At 36.5% G+C, this 19,336-nt stretch overlaps 6 protein-coding genes across 6 annotated transcripts; 3 read left to right on the top strand and 3 right to left on the bottom strand.

Moving 5' to 3' along the window:
• The first annotated feature begins 1,947 nt into the window (after positions 1-1,947).
• On the top strand, positions 1,948-4,596 carry EV154DRAFT_601545 (uncharacterized protein). The gene is made up of 3 exons (XM_051607236.1): positions 1,948-2,140; positions 2,198-2,354; positions 2,416-4,596. Exons 1-3 carry the CDS (start codon positions 2,036-2,038, stop codon positions 4,509-4,511), a joined length of 2,358 nt encoding a protein of 785 aa, XP_051459089.1. The 5' UTR covers positions 1,948-2,035; the 3' UTR covers positions 4,512-4,596.
• On the bottom strand, positions 4,543-7,348 carry EV154DRAFT_187031 (uncharacterized protein). The gene is made up of 2 exons (XM_051594271.1): positions 5,018-7,348; positions 4,543-4,952 (listed from the first exon to the last, which is right to left on the bottom strand). Exons 1-2 carry the CDS (start codon positions 7,331-7,333, stop codon positions 4,575-4,577), a joined length of 2,694 nt encoding a protein of 897 aa, XP_051459088.1. The 5' UTR covers positions 7,334-7,348; the 3' UTR covers positions 4,543-4,574.
• A 159-nt stretch (positions 7,349-7,507) lies between these two features.
• Positions 7,508-10,448, bottom strand: EV154DRAFT_504445 (SPOC like C-terminal domain-containing protein). The gene is made up of 12 exons (XM_051601054.1): positions 10,314-10,448; positions 10,199-10,253; positions 10,001-10,144; positions 9,759-9,927; positions 9,163-9,688; positions 8,884-9,102; positions 8,708-8,826; positions 8,444-8,649; positions 8,027-8,361; positions 7,790-7,975; positions 7,650-7,721; positions 7,508-7,585 (listed from the first exon to the last, which is right to left on the bottom strand). Exons 1-12 carry the CDS (start codon positions 10,428-10,430, stop codon positions 7,571-7,573), a joined length of 2,163 nt encoding a protein of 720 aa, XP_051459087.1. The 5' UTR covers positions 10,431-10,448; the 3' UTR covers positions 7,508-7,570.
• Positions 10,449-11,331: 883 nt separating this feature from the next.
• On the top strand, positions 11,332-11,825 carry EV154DRAFT_480162 (uncharacterized protein; the record flags this gene model as incomplete). Its single annotated transcript, XM_051598309.1, has 2 exons — positions 11,332-11,418; positions 11,451-11,825. The coding sequence occupies 2 exons, from the start codon at positions 11,332-11,334 to the stop codon at positions 11,823-11,825; spliced, it is 462 nt and encodes a 153-aa protein (XP_051459086.1).
• A 453-nt stretch (positions 11,826-12,278) lies between these two features.
• EV154DRAFT_504441 (mono-functional DNA-alkylating methyl methanesulfonate N-term-domain-containing protein) lies at positions 12,279-16,680 on the top strand. The gene is made up of 11 exons (XM_051601053.1): positions 12,279-12,461; positions 12,522-12,630; positions 12,699-13,048; positions 13,108-13,413; positions 13,476-13,602; positions 13,673-14,358; positions 14,420-15,123; positions 15,187-15,449; positions 15,505-15,877; positions 15,942-16,128; positions 16,190-16,680. The coding sequence occupies exons 1-11, from the start codon at positions 12,358-12,360 to the stop codon at positions 16,386-16,388; spliced, it is 3,408 nt and encodes a 1,135-aa protein (XP_051459085.1). The 5' UTR covers positions 12,279-12,357; the 3' UTR covers positions 16,389-16,680.
• Positions 16,681-16,787: 107 nt separating this feature from the next.
• On the bottom strand, positions 16,788-18,693 carry EV154DRAFT_441245 (cytochrome P450; the record flags this gene model as incomplete). The annotated part of the gene is made up of 5 exons (XM_051596951.1): positions 16,788-17,144; positions 17,195-18,072; positions 18,128-18,287; positions 18,342-18,415; positions 18,473-18,693. 5 exons carry the CDS (start codon positions 18,691-18,693, stop codon positions 16,951-16,953), a joined length of 1,527 nt encoding a protein of 508 aa, XP_051459084.1. The 3' UTR covers positions 16,788-16,950.
• Positions 18,694-19,336: the final 643 nt, after the last annotated feature.

The following is a 19,336-nucleotide window of genomic DNA, read 5'->3' as shown; positions in this document are numbered from 1 at the left end:
AATCACGAATGGTCGAAACCTTTGGAATCGTAAGTACTTTTACTATTATTGTGCATTCGCGTTTCATTGCCGATGAGTATGAAAGAAAGCATAACATGGTATTCGTTACTGTTGGATTAAAGCTAAAAAGCAATGACATCTTCTTAGTTTAAAAGCAGTTTGGTGAAAACAAAGTAGCCGAACAGTAAAATATGTATCGCTAATTGTTAATCTTTATCATAAGCATGCTATGAAGGAATAACTTGATCTATGTGAAACTGATTATATGCGTCAATCTTATAAGATTTCAAATAAATATAATGGTGGGACCTGTGATATTTAAAGAAGGCCTTATTGTATTTAAGTAAGACATAAATACCATCTGCCATAGCGCATGCTTCGCTTGACGCACCCATTCCGCGCACATAAAATAAAAATATTATGTAATAGCTTTCGCGCACCCAAAATGAATATATTACGTAAGAATTATACTTTAAAGCCCGATTTGGGTGCGCCAGCAGGTGCGCCAAGAATACCCCAAAAAAAAACATATCGGCCAATGGCAAACTCGAACATTGGAAATTTGTGAACCCACAAAAAAAAACTGCAAAGTCGCATATTGTTACCGTGAGCATTGTAAATTTATTAGGTGGGCAATTGAGGTTCTGAAAAATGACCAAGTGATCTTCAGAAAAGTTATTCTGTGGAGATGCGTTTGAACTAAAAAGAAAAGCAAAATGGTCATTATGAAATACGTTTTGACATTATATTGATTTCAGGCGTAAATCATTTAGCTGGGAAACAGTAATATTTCATCTTTACTGTTTTTTTAAAAGGGTTCGTTAAGGAACTAATTTATAGTATTCCATGCAATTTACCACTCTTAGTTCATAAGTAAGTGTGTTTGTATAGAAGAACGTTTCAAAGAAAGAGAGTCCCTGCCCTGACAGACGAGGTAAGACTAATGGACGACGTGTGACGGGAAATTCCAATTTTTATTGTGTAAACAGTAAGACATTACTACTCACAACAAATAAAAAGGAGTTGTCCATGAATTAAAAAACAATAATTAACCAGTACAAGATTACGTTATTATTCGGTACAGCGAAGCCTCTTTTTCTCAATTTATTGTATCGCTCAAGTGTCATTTCTCCTATTTTAGACTATCCGCATTTTTTCTTGTATAGCTGTGATTTAATCCCACGAACACGCATCATTACGTAACACTTGACTCTTTAATTACAAAGCCCCTTTTTGTCTCTTGCTCTTGCTCTTAATCAAAACAAGGCGCCAATAGAAAAGATGGCTTATCGGTCAAAATAGTCATTGATAAGAAGGAATAGTTTGTAATGAATGTAACACGAATTGCGACAGTTATATTTCCCTATGTTTTATCCGCATTAGTTTGCAGGGTACACATTGACTGAAAATATTGAAAGTAACAATTTATATTTATAGACGGTATTTTTTTTTTTTTTTTTTTTTTTTTTTTGCATAATCTCCTTATCTGTTAGTTATTGATTAATTAGACTTTTAGTTACACAGAATGATTGAGGCACGTTAAACTTTTTTTTTTCTTGAACTACTGAAGTAAAATCATAAAATGGATGTTTGATTGGAGATATTTTGAGATATTTAATTTAAATTGGAGATGCAGCAGAAAAAAACGGCGACAAAAATGGGATTCATAATGGGTGTTGTTTTAAAAGTACGATTAGTCGAGTAGTACGGTTGTAACCAAGTATAGACATGTCATTATTTGTGAAACGGGTCATTGTCAGCTGGTCCATTTGAATCAAGGTACAAAAAAAAATGATAAACAGGAGGTACTGTATTATTGATCATCTGTTCCTTTAGTGCTGCCCTTAATACTAGTTTACAAATGACGTTGCCTTTTATTTTTGATGCGCATTAAAAAGTGTGGGAAATGGATTTCAAAAGCGGGTTAAAAAAATTGCTGTTGTGACTAGCTTATTGGGAATAAAACTTCATTGAGCTTTTTCCCGTTACCATCTTTTTCCTTGTCTTATCAATTTTCATTTAAATTTTATTAATCATGCCTCTTAATAAAACCTTAGGAAATGGAGTTGATATTCCAAATGATGATGACTATGATGATACCCCTTACTTTGATTATCATCATTTAAAGGCCATTGAAAACGTGAGCTTTATTTGTTTAGCTTAAAGGATAAGTAATTAAACCTTTTTATTTTCTTAGCATGATAGCAAATACCTTTGCCAAAGCCTTTCTGTGTCACCAGGCGCTAGTCATCTCACAGAAGAACATATTGCTTCTACTTTGTCAAATATTCCTGAAATCCCAACTGCGTCTGTACCACATGCTGCGGATCCAAAGGTTAAATTTGAAGCTAAAGGTAAAACCATTGTCATTTTTCTTTAGTTTATAATTGTGAAACTGATCGCTCTTATCATCAGATAATGCTATCACCACTGAACTTCGTGAGTTATACGGAGCACTCCAAAAATGTCTTGATCTCCGTGAAAAGTACATTATGCTTTCAGGTCAACGTTTAATGGATGATCCTCGTAACAGCGATGATTGGGAAATCTACCCTGCTGCCCCTCCCAAGTCCTGGCCTTTACCCCCACCTGAGGAACTCGAACGTCGTAAAGCTAAAGAGAAGGCACGCGAAGCCGATCCTGTTGCAGCCGTTGGATCTGATTTCGATTTCAGCCAATGTAAAATCCCTGGTGCTCATGTCTACCAATTTGGCGTTGGACCTGAAGGCCATTACCAGGTCTACAAGAACGAACTGGACCAAACCGCCGGACAACCAATTCACGAATTTCCAACCCCCAGAGAATTCTACGACGATATGGATTATATTTTAAGCGTCATTAGTGATGGTCCCGCCAAAAGTTTTGCATTCCGACGTCTTCGTTATCTAGATAGTAAGTGGCAAATGTATATTCTTTTGAACGAGTTCCAAGAATTGGCAGATTCAAAGCGTACGCCTCATCGTGATTTCTACAACGTTAGAAAGGTGGATACTCACGTACATCACTCCAGTTGTATGAACCAAAAGCATTTGTTACGTTTTATCAAATCAAAGATGAAGAGAAGTCAAGATGATGTGGTTATCTATCGTGACGGTCATGAATTGACTTTAAAGGGTGTATTTGAAAGTTTAAATTTAACTGCTTATGATCTTAGTATCGATACTTTGGATATGCATGCTCATAAAGATTCCTTCCATCGATTTGACAAGTTCAATTTGAAATATAATCCTATTGGTGAAAGTAGATTAAGAGAAATTTTCATGAAGACCGATAACTTTATTCAAGGTAGATATCTTGCTGAAATCACAAAGGAGGTCGTATCCGATTTAGAGTCCTCCAAGTATCAACAGGTAGAATATCGAGTGTCTATCTATGGTAGATCGATTGATGAATGGGATAAATTGGCCAAATGGGTTGTTAATAACAAGCTGTTCTCTCCCAACTTGCGCTGGTTGATTCAAATCCCTCGTCTCTACAACATCTACAAGGCTTCAAAGAATGTAAATAATTTCCAAGATATTATTACCAATGTATTCCAACCTCTTTTTGAAGTCACCAAGGATCCTTCTTCTCATCCGGAATTGCATGTCTTCCTTCAACGTGTGATTGGTTTCGATACTGTTGATGATGAATCCAAACCTGAAAAGCCCATCTTTAAGGACTTTCCCCTTCCTAAGGATTGGGATTCAAGTAATAATCCTCCTTATAGTTATTACCTGTACTACATGTATGCCAACACTGCTGCTCTTAACAAATGGCGTCAACTTCGTGGGTTTAACACATTGGTGTTAAGACCTCATTGTGGTGAAGCTGGTGACACGGATCATTTGACAGCTGCATTTTTAACCTCTTATGGTATCAGTCACGGTATTTTGCTTCGTAAGGTCCCTGCACTTCAATATCTTTATTACCTAGCACAAATCGGTATTGCCATGTCACCACTCTCTAATAATGCTCTCTTCTTGACCTATGAACGTAATCCACTTCCACAATTCTTCCAGCGTGGATTAAACATTTCGCTTTCTACTGATGATCCATTGCAATTCCACTTTACCAAGGAACCCTTGATTGAAGAATACAGTGTCGCAGCCCAGATTTGGAAATTATCTTCTACTGATATGTGTGAGTTGGCTCGTAATTCAGTGATTCAATCGGGTTGGGAAGATCAAGTCAAGAGTCATTGGATTGGTAAGGATTGGTATAAGCCTGGTGTAGAAGGAAACGATATGCAAAAGACCAATGTACCTAATATCCGTGTGGGTTTCCGTCATGAGACACTCAAGGAAGAGTTGGATGCACTTCGTCGTTATGCTCCTCGTAAGGATGCTTCTGTTAACCACGAGCCCATGTCCAAACATGATTTTGTCGGCGTTGCCGGTCTTGCTGAATCATCCTCGATCCAGCAACATTTAATGGCTCATAAGGAAGATGATTGGGTTGAGAATGAAATGAGTTCATTCCCTGGTGTCTCTATGGTTGCTGAGCGTGCCAAGTTAAGAACAAATCATTAAATGTGTTTTTTTATTTTTTTATTTTTTGCAATTTATAATAAAGTTTTTTGTTTGTCCTTTCATTTAAAGATTATGTTGGGCAATTAACAAACGGTTTTCCAAGAGTAAAGCTGCCCCATTTTGCATACCCGAAGTAGATATGGAGTGTCTCAAATGGGAGACAATGAGCCGAGCATTTTGAATAGCGTTTTCACAAAGAGCCTCCCGTAACATATCTGTGATGTAATAAGCATTTGCTCCTCTTTGCATGGTAATAAAGCAATAATTGATATTTGCTGTGGTCTCGAAAATATGTTCCAACAGCCCACAATTTAAATCGTCTTGCGCTAATCGACATAATGTAGTATAGCCTGTTAGAGTACCGAAATAGTCAGCCTCCAATAAATCAACATTGCTTTCCAAAGTCACCTCGAATTTATTTTCCCCAGATACAATATTGGGCTATACAAAAAAGAATAATTAGTCGAGCTTTGTAAATATAATAATAACGCAAAGGTGATACTTACAATTTTGGTAAAGGTTTCATAGATATAAGCTGCTGAATTATCTCCATACGCCAAGACATTTAAATGGCATTCTATTAACGAATATGCATGTAGAGGGATAGCCACGGTGTAGGAAAAGAAATGCGAGTTATCCCCAGGTTCTTGATGAGCCACCAGGGAATAATTGGTCATATCTAATTCATCATTGATTCTGATTAAAAGGACGGGTAATCCAGTGGAATTAAGCGGGGTTACGACGACAGGGTTGATGTGACTGATGCATCTCTGGATAGCTGCTTGTAAATTTAAAAGGAGGTCTGGGTATCCCGCTGTACGACCACTTACAGCGTAAGCAGTCGAGTATCTGAAGCTATACACCACATTATTTAGCTTTACCATTCTTTTGTGAGAATCTGTTTTTCGACGACATGATACGCCCGCTGTCACTCTCCAAATAGTCATGAAAAATGTATGTCGATTGTAACCTTTATTGTAGCATGTCATTAGGTACGTCTCATTCTGGTCCAAAAAATAAGCTACCTTAAGAATAGTTGCCGAGGAAGAGATGTTTGCATCGGGCAGCGTTTTATCTTTCCTGCGGTGTAGTACGTGCTGACCTGTAAATGGATTCGGCTTGGTAAGGTTCCAGAATTTAGTGGATTGACACTGGCAAGCGTGGTTGTATTTTGTTTCGAAAAAGCGGACCCGCTGTATACACAATTCTCTTGTTCCTGCTTTTAGATGTGTATCATCTGTTTCTGTGAGCTCTTGAGGAATCTCTGCTCGAATAAACACGCCACATCCATACTTTAGTTGTATATTATTATGTAAAACAAATTGACTTTCTTGAACGAACACTTTTCGATGATCAACGTTACTTGTACAACAATCTAAATGCATACCCGTTCCTAAATCCCAGATATCAACATAGCACTCATTGTAGCTAAATGACACCGTCATAATATAGCTGTCTTTTTGTAGAAACAATACTTGGGTTATACCTGCTATGCTCCGATTTTGTGGAAAAGATAATGTGACTACAACAATCCCACTTTTACAGTCATACACATGTACAGCAGGTTCAATAACAAGTCTTGTAAGGTTATTATTTTCGTCGTACTTCTTTGCTATTGCCACAAGATTAAGCTGTCTCGAAAATGCAGTGAGGTATTGAGAGTCGTCTCTTAATTGATTGTAATGAATCATCTTTTTGTTATTCAGACTCCAGACATACAGATTATTTTTGTGTGACTCTGTATGTTGTAATGACGAAGTAGACACGCAGCAAATGACATTATAAAGTTGAATGTTGTCCATATTCATCTTTATAAATTCATTGTTTTTATCAAATAGTTGATGATGCAAAGGAATATGATAACCTATATTGATAGATTGATCACTAGAAGCTTCAGTTATTTGTGAAAACTGTTCAACATCTTGCTGTTTAATGTTATCTTTGTGTTCCACATCGCTTGGAGAATCATCTTGATCCTGATCAAGAGATATATGATTTTTTACCACTATGTAATCCTCATCTTTTGTATTCCATTCGTCGTTTTCCTTGTCCTCATCATCGTCTTCAATGTTGAAAAATATATCATCGTCGAGAATACTATTCGTTGGTGAATTTGTTAGAGATTGGTACTCTACGGGATGCTTTGGAACAATCACTTGGGGTATAACATTTGTAGAACCACCTTTACCTAATGGAAAAAGAAAGTAGGTGGGCGTCTTATTATCATAGTTGTATGCAGGCGACAGAGAGGCGCTTGTATTTGAAAGGTCGAGTGAAAATTCGAGCTCAAAGCTTTCAATACGTAATGATGGATTATAAATTAAAGCATATACTCTGACTTCGTCTTGGTTGAGAAGAACAAGTTTATTTTCTTCCGCAGTAAAAGAGCAGCCGCCATAGAACTCGATTATTCGAACGGGCATAGTAAGGATGATGTTTATACTGTCAGCAATTTTACAAGGCTGCAAATCCTTTAAATCATAAACCGTGCAATACTTCATGGCCATGTTGGGTCCCAGTCGAGGGTTTGGCAACCATGAAATAGCAAGATAACTTCCATCTTTAGACAAACTCATGAACATGGTTGAATAGGAATTCTCTATGGGGTTTTGAGAATAGCACACCATTTTCACTTCGTCCAAGTTGTTGTCAAACTTGTAGTCATAACCATTAAAGTATTGTCTTGCTTTCCTTTCATTTGTCATATCATCAATTGTACGGATAGGATATATATACACTACACCACAAGCATTTGACTCCTCTTTTAAAATCGCTATTGAATTGTCACAAATAGCATATTTTTTTTGGCTTGTTGTTGTCATATGTTTTTAGTAAAGTGGCTCTGAAAAAAAAAAAAAAAAAAAAAAAAAGAGTGATTTGCATCGCCTTTTTATGCTTTTTGGGTGAGAACATGTGACAAATAAATGTGGCACAGCATTTTTTTTTATGCGAATATCTTCGTTGAATAAACCTGTTGCTTTTTTCAATCCTTATTATATTACTTGATATCTGAACTCAAACTACGTTTTATTTGATAGACAATGTTAATATTGAGATACTTAAAATAAATCATCCTAATGAAACAGAAGCAGTTAATAATCGATTACGCGTCCCAAAAAAAAAAACCAAAAAACTCACCAAATCCTCCTCATTAAACTGCTCCATATCGACATCAACTGCGGCTGTTGAGTCGTCTGCCTCAATCCAGAACTACAAATCAAAAGTGTTAATTTACTGCAGAAAATGAATTGATTTCTTAAAAAGAAAGAGGCACAAACTTTTTCAGCGTCTTGTTTGGTTACATCCTTGATTTCAACATCTGAACATTCCTCACTTGCTATTAAGCCAAGACCAGCCTGTTTAACCATATCCCACATTTGGCGGCGAGGTGTATTGGGCGTAGAAAGGCTGCACCATGATTTTAATTCATGCATCACTGTATTGTAACGTAAAGCATCTTCCTCCTACAATGCTTCTTAATGTACGTTATTATGTATTGACATAAAATAACTTACCTCGACACATGTCTTTCTTAATGCTTCAAGACAGTTCAATACTTTTTGATAATGTTGATTACCAAACGACAAATTCAGTAATTTAAAGATAGATTCTTGCATTAACGTATCTGCCTTTTCTACCATATCTTCTTCTGCATCGGCCTTTAACATGGCGTAATAATCTTCCACGGGTGTACTGAGACCAATTGTCAGCTCGCCTCGGAGTTCGGTCATCATGGTGTCGAAGTTGACATTGCGAGTATCTGCATTAGCTGAATCAAGCAGATCGTTAATGGGGGCTCTATCTTCAAAGTCTGTTACTGGAGCAAACATTTTCTTTTCCTTTGTATCCACTTCATAAGGGAAACGTATGGTGAGTAAAGTCAAAGTATATATATATACATATATAAAACCACTATCCTAAGTTATGCTTACCTTTGATGACATTGAATTTTTTCGCGATCTTTGTGCCAATCTCACCCACCTGTTCCAAGATGACGGGGTTAACTTTAAACTGATCATCAAACCGCTTGTCTAATTCAGGAAGTGGTGCACTAGGATTTACTGCGGCCCTTTTAGTAGCTGTTTTTACTCGCCAATCTATAGGATTATAATTGGATTCTGGTGATAAATAATCGGGTCTATGGGGGGGGGGGATTAATTATTCTAGCCTAAATTTCTTTTAACCATAAACTTTACCCAAGGCTATCATTACTCATTGCATCTACCAAAGACTCCATTAAATTCAAATCTTCCTGATCATCATAGTTTTTGGAAGATTTAAATTTATGACTGCGAATATCATCAGCAAATGGGACCTAAGATATACTTGAGTTTTTTTTTGTTGTTAATGTATTAATAAATTTTTAACTTACATCAATATATTGAAGCACAGGGCATACATCGTCCAGTTCTGGTTGTAAGATACCAATTTTTGGTTGCGCATTATCACTAGTTACGAAACGAACAAGAGCGTAATGACCTGTTTCAAATAATGCCTCAGCAAGTGTGGTAAGTGCAACAGCCGATTGCTCTGTTCTAAATAGCCCAGCGGTTAAAATAACCACATTGGAAAAAAAGTTATATCTAGGTACCTAAGAAAAAAAAAAGAAGGCCAATCAGTGTCATTTCGTAGAATTTTTTTATCCTCTTACACTTTCTGCTTTCACGAAACCGAGAATTGACATTTCCTTTTTAGTGACCAATTTTGACATTGCCAATTCTTCGGAAGATACAAGTACAACCGATTTACCAAACTTGTAGCCTTGTTGAATATCTTCTTTGGATACTTCAATATCTTGTGCATCTTCTCCATCTTTACCGTCATTAGCGCGGATCAAGAATTTTCGAATAGCCTCCACTTTACGGGTTGGGCCTTGACTTAGTCCAGATAACTTCTTTAAAGTAGGTAAAGATGTTTGTTTGGTCCTCAAGTAAGTGTTACTACTGATGGGAAGAAAAGTAGAATTTTCACTTATACTTCCCAAATACATATAACCACGGAATGAAGGCCGAGCACTTACGTCCTTAACATAAATAGTCTGTGTCTGTGCATACGCTTCGTCCAAACTCATGATGTCCCCTTCATGGCCAGATTTGATCAACGCTTGCCAATGTTCATAGTTGTTTTTAACAATTTCATTACAACTTGTAGATTGAAACTCTTCATATTCAGCACCGCTACAAAAAAAAAAAAAAAAAAAAAAAAAAATAAGACAGATGTAATCAAGGTTTCAAGAAGTAAGCTTACACTAAGACGAGCTCAATTTCTGTACTTTTTAACATATCACCCACTGCTGATAAATCAAGCCAATCAATTTGAGTCTGATTGTCAGTAAACATCACAATGCGCTTTGTGTATTTCAACTTTTTGCAGTGTGTTGCGATCAATTCGATAGCTACAATCAATGCATCCAAGACTGACCGTACATAAAAAAATATGTTTTTTTAATAAAAAAAAAGTCGTTGATAAACGTGAATAATCTACATTACCATCAGCGGAAGGGACATTTGGGTCTGCAGTAGTAAGGTTGGAGAGCTCTCGTAACATTTGTACCGAAGACATGACAAGTGGTGTCATAGTAGTAATGTGTTCGTATTGTCCCGGTGTTGCGTCAGAAAGAGCGTTATGAGTTTCTATAGCTCACAATTAGATTATATGAATTGATAGAATTTCTTTCTAGTATTTACCCGGTGTGCCACAGAGAATTATAGAAACTAAATCAGTCTTCCTTCCTGTTAGGACCTGGTTTTATGTTGTTAATTTTTTGAATTCGCGTCAGTAATGAGGGAGACAGTTACTCACTCTGTCTTCAATGGAAGAGGTAATTGTTTTTAAAGACTTCTCAAATGCATTATCAGGAAATAATGACATTTCATGGTGAACATTCAAGATATAACACGTAGCTTTTTTGTTGGCCATGGTAAAAAAAATATTGAGTGAAGAAGTGATATTTTGGTTTCTTGTTTTTTTAGGAGTACCAGTCAAAAAGTTTGTAACCCCGCTGCCTTATTCTTTCTACAGACATGTACAGTAACGCATAATACTCTTGTATGCATATCAAACCCATTCAAAATTATTGCAGTCGATCACTTAGTTAACAGCTTTAAATACAGCTTCATAATTCTATTAGGCATTTATAAGAACATTGTCTGATTTTAAGGCTTTGATGCATACTTTTTCATATTTGTACAGTTAGTTTTTTTCGAACGACCGATATATTTAACAGACTCTAGAAACTAATCCAAGCTATGTCTACCACTTTTATTGTTTTTTGATATGGTATAAAACCCACCTAGAATTTACCTCCCTTCTCTTGCAAGTTTAGAACTATATTCCAGTCTTTCCCTTCATTCGACGTTCATTTCCTACATTCTCCGTAAGCAAGATCAACTTCGATATCTGTAGTCTTGATCGAAAAAGAGTCCCCTGAGCCTTCCAAAAAACGTAAAGTTGGTCACACAAAGCCGATTTAACTCAAACAAGGCACGACAGCGTATCATATTGTCACGTATATTATCATGGAAAACTGTGGAATTTATCACTCTCGTTCTGTTGTTGATGTTATCAATAACCATGGCTATAAATTGGTATTAAATGGAAAGACGTTAACAAACTTTATCGTCTCAAAATAAAATACAACAGTATCAAAAAATAAGGACACCATTTGAAATGAGTCCAGAGAAAGTATAAACTAGTGTCTAAAAATTATTTTAATAGGTCTCAATTTCAAGTAACTAGAAAATTTGGGCCTGGCTGACAAATCGGAAAAAAAAAGAGTACGCAGAGCTATCTAAACAGCTTTAACAAGAAGAGTCAAAGAATGGATATAGGAAGAGAGTTTAGCAATCAAGAACGTCACAAGGGATGGGATGATTGCCTCTACCAAGAGTTAAAAGAACAACGAATGGTGTGAAATAACATCTACAAGTGAATGAAAAGATCAAATTCTTCAACACAGCCAAGTTCATAAATTATTCGTACGTACGTACCGCAAACAAGATGAATACAGCTGCGTTAGATACAAACCATAGAATAAAAAGAGGGAAAATACAGAAAGAGGGAAAGACGGAAGCACCAATTTCTCTGAAGAGGAAACGTGTGACAAGGAAGATAAGGACTAAGCGTTATCACAAGAAGAATTGCAGCAGATACAGATCTGGCATGTTTAAAAGCCATGAATTAGATGCAAGAGAAGGCTCAGTGTTGACTTTTGTGGGGTATTGGTCTAGAAATGGGACATATGTTGGAGGACATGGATGGAGAAGTTTAGAGATAGTTTTGCAAAGGTTTAAATTTGATGAAAAAGGCGAATAATTTATTGTAGATGAGTACAAGTCAACAATGGATTGTACTTCTTGCTTTGAGCCCACAACTAAACAAACAATATAGGTAGGAGACCATAAAAGAAGAAGGATTAAAGGTGCCGTGATCTGCACAAACGAGGCCTGTCCCAAAAGATTGTCCTCTCGTTCTACCACTCAATCAATAGAGACCAAAACGGCACTATGAATATTGCTTTGATTGGTTTCTGTCATCTTGTTTCTGAAGACGGCTCAACTTTGCCACCGTTCCGAAGATTCAATAATAATTCAAACAAGTATGAGATATCAGAAATACGTAATTTTAAGCTTTGTACTAAAAGTTTTGCTTAAAAGGTTTCATTTGTCGAAAAACTTCCAGCTCAATAGTCTGGCAACGTTGCGGTCTTCGCACCAATTTGAAAATCATCGTGTAATCGGGACTTTTAATTGGTTTAAAAAGGTCTCTGTTTTCTTTTTCATTTGAGGCTACAAATAAAAGTGCCTTCTTACTTACTTTTTTTGTTAAAAGAAACCAAGATCGCGTAATGACTTATCACAAATATGTGGTTACTGCACAAAAACCTACAGCGACTCAATTTGCTGTGAAAGGCTCCTTTACTTCACCTTTTGAAACTAATTTAGTACTTGGGTATAATCATCCGTCAAAGCCGCAATATAAAAACCAATAGGCTAACTTCTATATTTCTAGTAAAGGGACACGTATCGAGATATACACCTTGACTCCCGATGGGTTGAAACCTACCATTGAATTCAGTATTTACGGTACCATCATTGCCCTGAAATTATTCACACCCAAAGTAGCAAAACATCCACAGAAAAAGTTTTTGATCCTTTTATAACGCGTTTGTTTTTACATCTTATATAGGGTCGGGATAAAGCTTCGCTCTTCTTAATCACAGCACGACAAAAGTATTGCATATTGTCGTTTGATTCAACTCAACAAATTGTGACTGAATCAACTGGAGAAATTGGATTTCCAGGCCAACCCCATAATGAATGTGTCGAATCAAAGCTGGTCATTGATCCATCCTGCAAATATTTTGCAACCACCCTTTACGAATCTACTATAACCATAATCATGCCTGATATCAATCGAACTAAAGAGCATAGCACACCACAACCATTACGTAAAATATCACTTCGAACAAAAGACGGTAGAAGGCGCCAGACTCAAGATTTGATATTTCAGCATCCACACGATTACATGAATATTAGGTATACCAATAGATTACCAAAGGCATTTACGAGAAAAAAACTCACAATATAAAAATCAGTCTACCTGATAAAAAGGTGATCTCTTTGGCATTTTTACAAGATTCTTTGATAGAACCTGTATTGTTGATTCTATACGATGATTCCTTGGGCCGGCGTTATCTTCAAACATTTACGGTGAATTTGAAGACACGCCAATTGATACCGGGAGATATTGTTATGGATCACTTTGAATCTGATGCAAATCTATTGATTTCAATGCCTGCTGCTGTTGGTGGTGTCGTCTTAATTGCTGGAAAATTTATTCGATACCTAAAACCTAACCAACCTCCTATAGCTATTGGAATTAGACCATCGACCATAAATAGGTTAGTTTTACAGAAGGAAAAAATTAGGAACTTGTCTTAGGGACTGACTACATGTATTACAGCTTCTCAGTTATGAATGAGCAAGGATCTAGAATCCTGTTGGGGGATGCGGAAGGGTTATTACATTTGTTAACATTGAGTATCACAGATAATCGTGTGGATGCGTTATGCTTTATTGGTTTAGGAAGTGTAAGTAAAATCGAGAGTAATGTGGAGAGATGGTATGCCTAACATAATGTATCAAAATCCATGTTTACAGATTTCTACGCCATCATGTATAGTGTATTTGGATAACGATGTTGTGTTTATTGGATCCACTGTTGGAGATTCACAGTTAGTACATGTTAAAAGGACTGAAACTAGCACAGCAGAAAATGGAGAAATCTTGGAAGTCATCGATGAGTTTCCCAACTTAGGACCCATTATAGATTTCTGTGTCGCAGATCTTGATAAACAAGGGCAAACACAGCTTATAACTTGTTCAGGAGTTGCAAAGGATAGCTCATTACGAATTATTCGAAATGGTGTTGGGTTAAATGAATTAGCTGCGATAGAGATTAGTGGTGTAAAAGGCGTGTGGGCATTACGACCTTTATTCAATGATGAACATGATGATATGTTGGTCATCTCGTTCGTCAACCAAACTCGATTATTACAACTACGGGGTAATGCAATGACTCAACTGGATCATCATTCAGGTATAGATTTGAACAGTAGAACATTGGTAGCAGCCAATGTATTGGGTGATATGGTCATTCAGGTGACTGATTGTAGTGTAAGATTGATGGATGCAAATGGTGACGGTCATCTGTTGGATGAATGGGTGCCGGAAGAGCGTACTCAAATCACCGTGGCTAGTGTAAATCCAACTCAGTGTGTAATTTCGATCGGTTATGGAAGACTAATTGCGCTTCAGATTCTGAACAAACGATTACATTTGATTGGGTAAAAAACACAGTTTTTTATATAAGTTGCATGGATTGACTCCATTAAATTTTCACTCTAGCACCACACAACTTCAAAATGAAATATCATGCATTGATATCAGTCCCATTGATTCTGAAACCCCATTTCAATCGACTGTCGTGGCTGTTGGTATGTGGCAAAATGTTGGAGTATGTTTAATTGCGTTGCCTAGTCTCCAATTGATCGCCGAAGAAACGCTTGCTGGTACGGTGATGCCACGTTCTATTCTAATGGCTAAGTTTGAAAATATTTGCTACTTGTTAGTGGCACTGGGTGATGGACAGTTTTACAACTTTAAATTAGACACACGATTAGGCGAATTATCAGATAAAAAGCGATCATTTTTAGGCAAATTACCTATTCATTTGGGCACTTTTACATCTAATGGCACAACACACGTCTTTGCAGCCTCCGATAAGCCTAGTGTTATCCATAGCCGCAACAAGAAGCTGATTTATTCGAATGTCAATTTAAAAGAGGTTCGATGCGTCACCTCATTTAATAGTTTATCCTTCCCCGATGCAGTGGCCTTAACAACCAAGGATAGTTTAATCATTGGACAAATGGAAGAGATTCAAAAACTCCATATTACAAAAATACCCACAATTGATACTCCTCGACGTATAACATATCAGGAAACTTCGAGATCTTTTGGTGTAGTAACTGAAAGAATAACATCTGATCCTTATACCGCCTTGACAACCACGGGCGGATTCGAAGTACTCGATGATCAGACTTTCAAAGGTAGGAGAAGAAAAGTTAGAAGTTTGTGCGAGATAAGAAAAAATGTATTAAGAAGCATTTTAGTTCTTGATAGAGTTTATTTTAAGCAGTTTGAACGACCTCTTGCTGCTACTTCGATGGCATTTGAAAATGACAATAATGAGTATTTTGTTGTGGCGACAGGAAAGGACACAGACGAATTTGAAAATGATAGCGTAGGACGCATTCTTGTGCTTCAAGTGACTTCACTACGTACGTTAAGATTAGTGTGTCAAATAAAAACGGATGGCATGGTAGACTATATAAGACCATTCAATGGAAAATTATTAGCAAGTGTGCGAGGAATGGTAACGTAGTGGATTTCAAAGGGATAAAAAAGTGTAGCGCTAATAGTTGAACAAGATTCATGTTTATAGATGGGAACTACAGATAGGAAGAGGGACGCTTATATCCATATGTTCCAAGAGACTACCTTCAATAACTGAATCCATAGCTACATACAAGGATATAATTATCACAGGAGATATGGCTTATTCTGTGGTGGCTTTACGTTATGATGCGAAGACAGAAAGTTTGGTTGAAATAGCTGCACACGAAAGACTAAAAGAAGTTCTTGCGATTGAGGCTGCTGATGAAAACTTATACATTGCAGCAGAGAGGGATGGACATTTATTTGTTGTAGAGAAGTGCCACGAAGAAGGCGTTAACGACGAACCCATTTTAGAAACAGTCAGTGTGTGGCATCTGGGCGATGTTATCCGAAAGTTTAGATTCGGTAAACATTTTTGTGTCATAATAATTTTATTTGTTTTTAATGTAACTGGGGTTTCTACTTGTAGGATCTTTGGGAATGAATAATGCAGATCCTGACGGCAAACCCGAAGCACCAACACTTATTTTTGCTACAGCAAGTGGGGCTATTGGTCTAATCGCAGATTTAACGGCGGATCGGTTCAAACTCCTGGACCAAATGCAGTATAATATGACCAGAATTGTGAAAAGCATTGGGGACTTAAGCCATACTGAGTAAGCCCCCCCCCCTTTTTTTTTGGTAGCTGTAAAAAACTCAACACTCTTTTTCCATTAGTTGGCGAAGCGTTTCTATAATGGATAGAAAAGACGAAGCCGTTAACTTTATCGATGGTGACCTGATTGAAAGTTATTTAGACTTGACCCCACAGCAAATGCAAGAAGTCGTAGATGGACTTTATGGAGGGCGTAAGCTAGATAAATCTGTGGAGGACCTTTGTAAAGTTGTTGAGGAATTAATGAGTGCTCATCCTTAAAAGTATATTATGCATATAACAAAATTGCTGTAAATAAACCCACCTGCTAGATACATAAGACTGAGTATGTATATTTCATTGTGAATATATTTTAGATCAAAGCGAGAAGAAATTTGGCAAAAAGCAATTCTACTTTCACCTTAGATTATGTCTTAGGTTTTTTACCTTCCTATTTTAGGTTGCTATAATTTTTTTTGTTTAATAGGAAGAGAAATTAAAACTAACAAAAACGCACGTTATCTTGTTGTAAAAAGCTGCTTTGACTGGATGTCATGATTCTTTAAAACGTTGTGAAAATAAAAATAAAAATTCATCCCAAATCAACAAATCCATCCCAGTTCTTTTTATTACATACTAATATGCATAACGGAAAAGATAGCAACAAGCTTAGGCATAAAACTATTATTACTTTTAATGACATTTTTTTTTAAAAAAAAATCATCATTATACTTGCCAATTTTAGTTGGTAGTTTTAATGGGTGATACAAAAGCAGTAGGCTATGGGTTTTCATTTATGATTTTTATTAAATGACTAATAGTTAAATAGTCCAAATCAAGAAATTTAACTTTTGCCACGTCTTTCGACCATCACCTTCATGCCATACCTCATTGGTAAAGTCAAAGAAACTTGGTAGGTAATGTCCTGTCCTGGCATAAGGGTAAACTTGTAACGCTTTACTAAAAATATAATTGCTATCAAGGCTTCCAAAGTAGCCAAATTCTGCCCTAAGCACACACGTGGTCCAGCATGAAAGGCTATGAAATATTAATTCGTAGTCACTGGATAGCTCATTTAGGATACATACCTGGCCATTGGCCTTGTGATTCACGTTTGAGTTCGCCATCATCTGTAATCCAACGTTCTGGTCTAAATATTTTAGCATCGCTACCCCATACTTTTTCTGTTCGACCTTGAACATAAGGACACCATAAAATATAATCTCCTTTTTTAATGCGAGTCCCATCAGGCCATATATCATCATTAAGCGCGAACTTTTGATTTAGAGGTACTGAAGGATAGAGTCGCAGTACTTCATAAAATATAGCATGTGCATATGTCATGCATTTAATTTTTTCATAAAGAGAGGTTGAATCGATTAGATCGTCGTCGGAAATGAACTTTTCAATTTCTTCTAATAACTTTTTTTCCACTCTTGGATGACACATTAGCATATAAAAAGTCCAGGAAAGCGCCTGAGCAGTTGTATCTCTTCCTGCGATAATAAAATTTAAGACAATATCACGAAGCTCGTCGTTGTTTAGCAAATTTCCATTATTGTTTCGAGCATCCATAAAACGAGATAGAAGATCCTTGTGAATTTCGCCAGCTGCTAATTGTACTCTGCGTTTTTCAATAACGTCACGAGCAAAACCATCAACAACTTCCAAATGGTTATTCATATTTGGTTTCCAAGGAGTTAATAGACTAACAACACGCTCGGTGGCAGGCCAGATTGGGTTGACAAATCTAACAAACGTAGTTTTCTGTGCTTCGTCAAATGCTGTCGCAAAAGGAACTTTGCCGGTAGTGGAAAGTGCGTTTAGTTCAACACCAAAGCCTAATTCGATAAAAGAATCAAGGGTAAATTTAAACATAGTTTCATGAAAATCAACTATATGGTGTTCATTGCATGCTTTGTCAAATATGATATTTTGCATGATCGCTAATTCTTTGACAAATACACTATAAATATTGGGTTAGCATAAATAGTTGTTAATATGTTGACCGTGACTCTTACTCTGTAAACTGATCCCTGAAATTTTTAACATTGAATATATGACTTGCTGTTTTACGCTGGTATTTCCATTCTTCGCCATTAGCATTAAATATGCCTCCACCAAAAAGATCTGTCATGGAACCATGAAATTCAGGGCCTTTAATGTAGTTTTCAAAATTATCTAACGGAACAATTTAGTAATATAATAACTATTATTTTGATAGTGCAAGCATACGTTTCAAGACATGTTCAACGTTTTTTGGATCAATTGTACCGATGTGTCTAGGTATACCTATAGCGGATAATGTCCTAATATAAAGATATTAGATACATTAAAACATGATTGTTTATAACAACAACTATTACAATGTTAACTCATCCAAACGAGTGAAACCTTCCAACAAAAAATCATGGAAACGCATCAAATATTCAATAATGATTGGCAAGTTTCCCACAAGGGGCCATCCAGCTTGGGTTTTGATGCCCGGACGTTTGGAATCAAAAACTGCCCTATCATGGTAAATGCAAGCCAAAAGTGAGATGGTAGCAGCAGCGCCTGTCCCAATATATCGTGCAACAGAAGTCATATTCTGAGTAATAAGTATGAAAAAAAAAAAGAAAGAGGAATGTCCCGCTCCGTTTTTTATACACAAAGTTATGTTGTACACACAACGACATGTCTCTAATAGTGGGTGACAGCCTTTTTTTTTTTTTTTTTGTCGATAGTTGTTTACTAGTTTCTTCCCCAGCTTTTCTTGTGTGCCCTTTTCACATGTTACCCAAATTTGATGTGAAGTTAGAGCTGTGACACCGTGACCTGAATTACACAAAAGCTAACACACTTAACTCTTCTATAAACGATATTACGTACAATTTTTTATGTCCCTTTGATAAAAACCCCACAAAAAAAAAAAAAAAAAAAAAAAAAAAAAAAAAAAAAAAAACCAGAGAGAGAGAAATCATTGGGGACCTTTATTTATTGTAAACACTAATATGGCAATCTTCAAAAATGCAACGCTAGACAGGACCACATTTTTTCTTATGCATTTGCATACATTAACATACGTATCCCACGCGATGTTTCATCATTTGACAACAGGTATACTCGATAAGTAAAAAGGCCGAAACACCATTTTATATTTAAAATTATCATTTTATAGAGAGCTCCCAGAAGCTTAGACTACATATGAACATAAACGCATACTTTTCAAAAACTGAAGATAGAGTAGT

The sequence above is a fragment of the Mucor mucedo genome (assembly GCF_025094135.1).
Source record: "Mucor mucedo strain NRRL 3635 chromosome Unknown EV154scaffold_32, whole genome shotgun sequence".
NCBI classification, from domain to species: Eukaryota; Fungi; Mucoromycota; class Mucoromycetes; order Mucorales; family Mucoraceae; genus Mucor; species Mucor mucedo.
The sequence above is the reverse complement of the archived record's forward strand: the minus strand, read 5'-3'. Positions and strand labels throughout refer to the sequence as shown.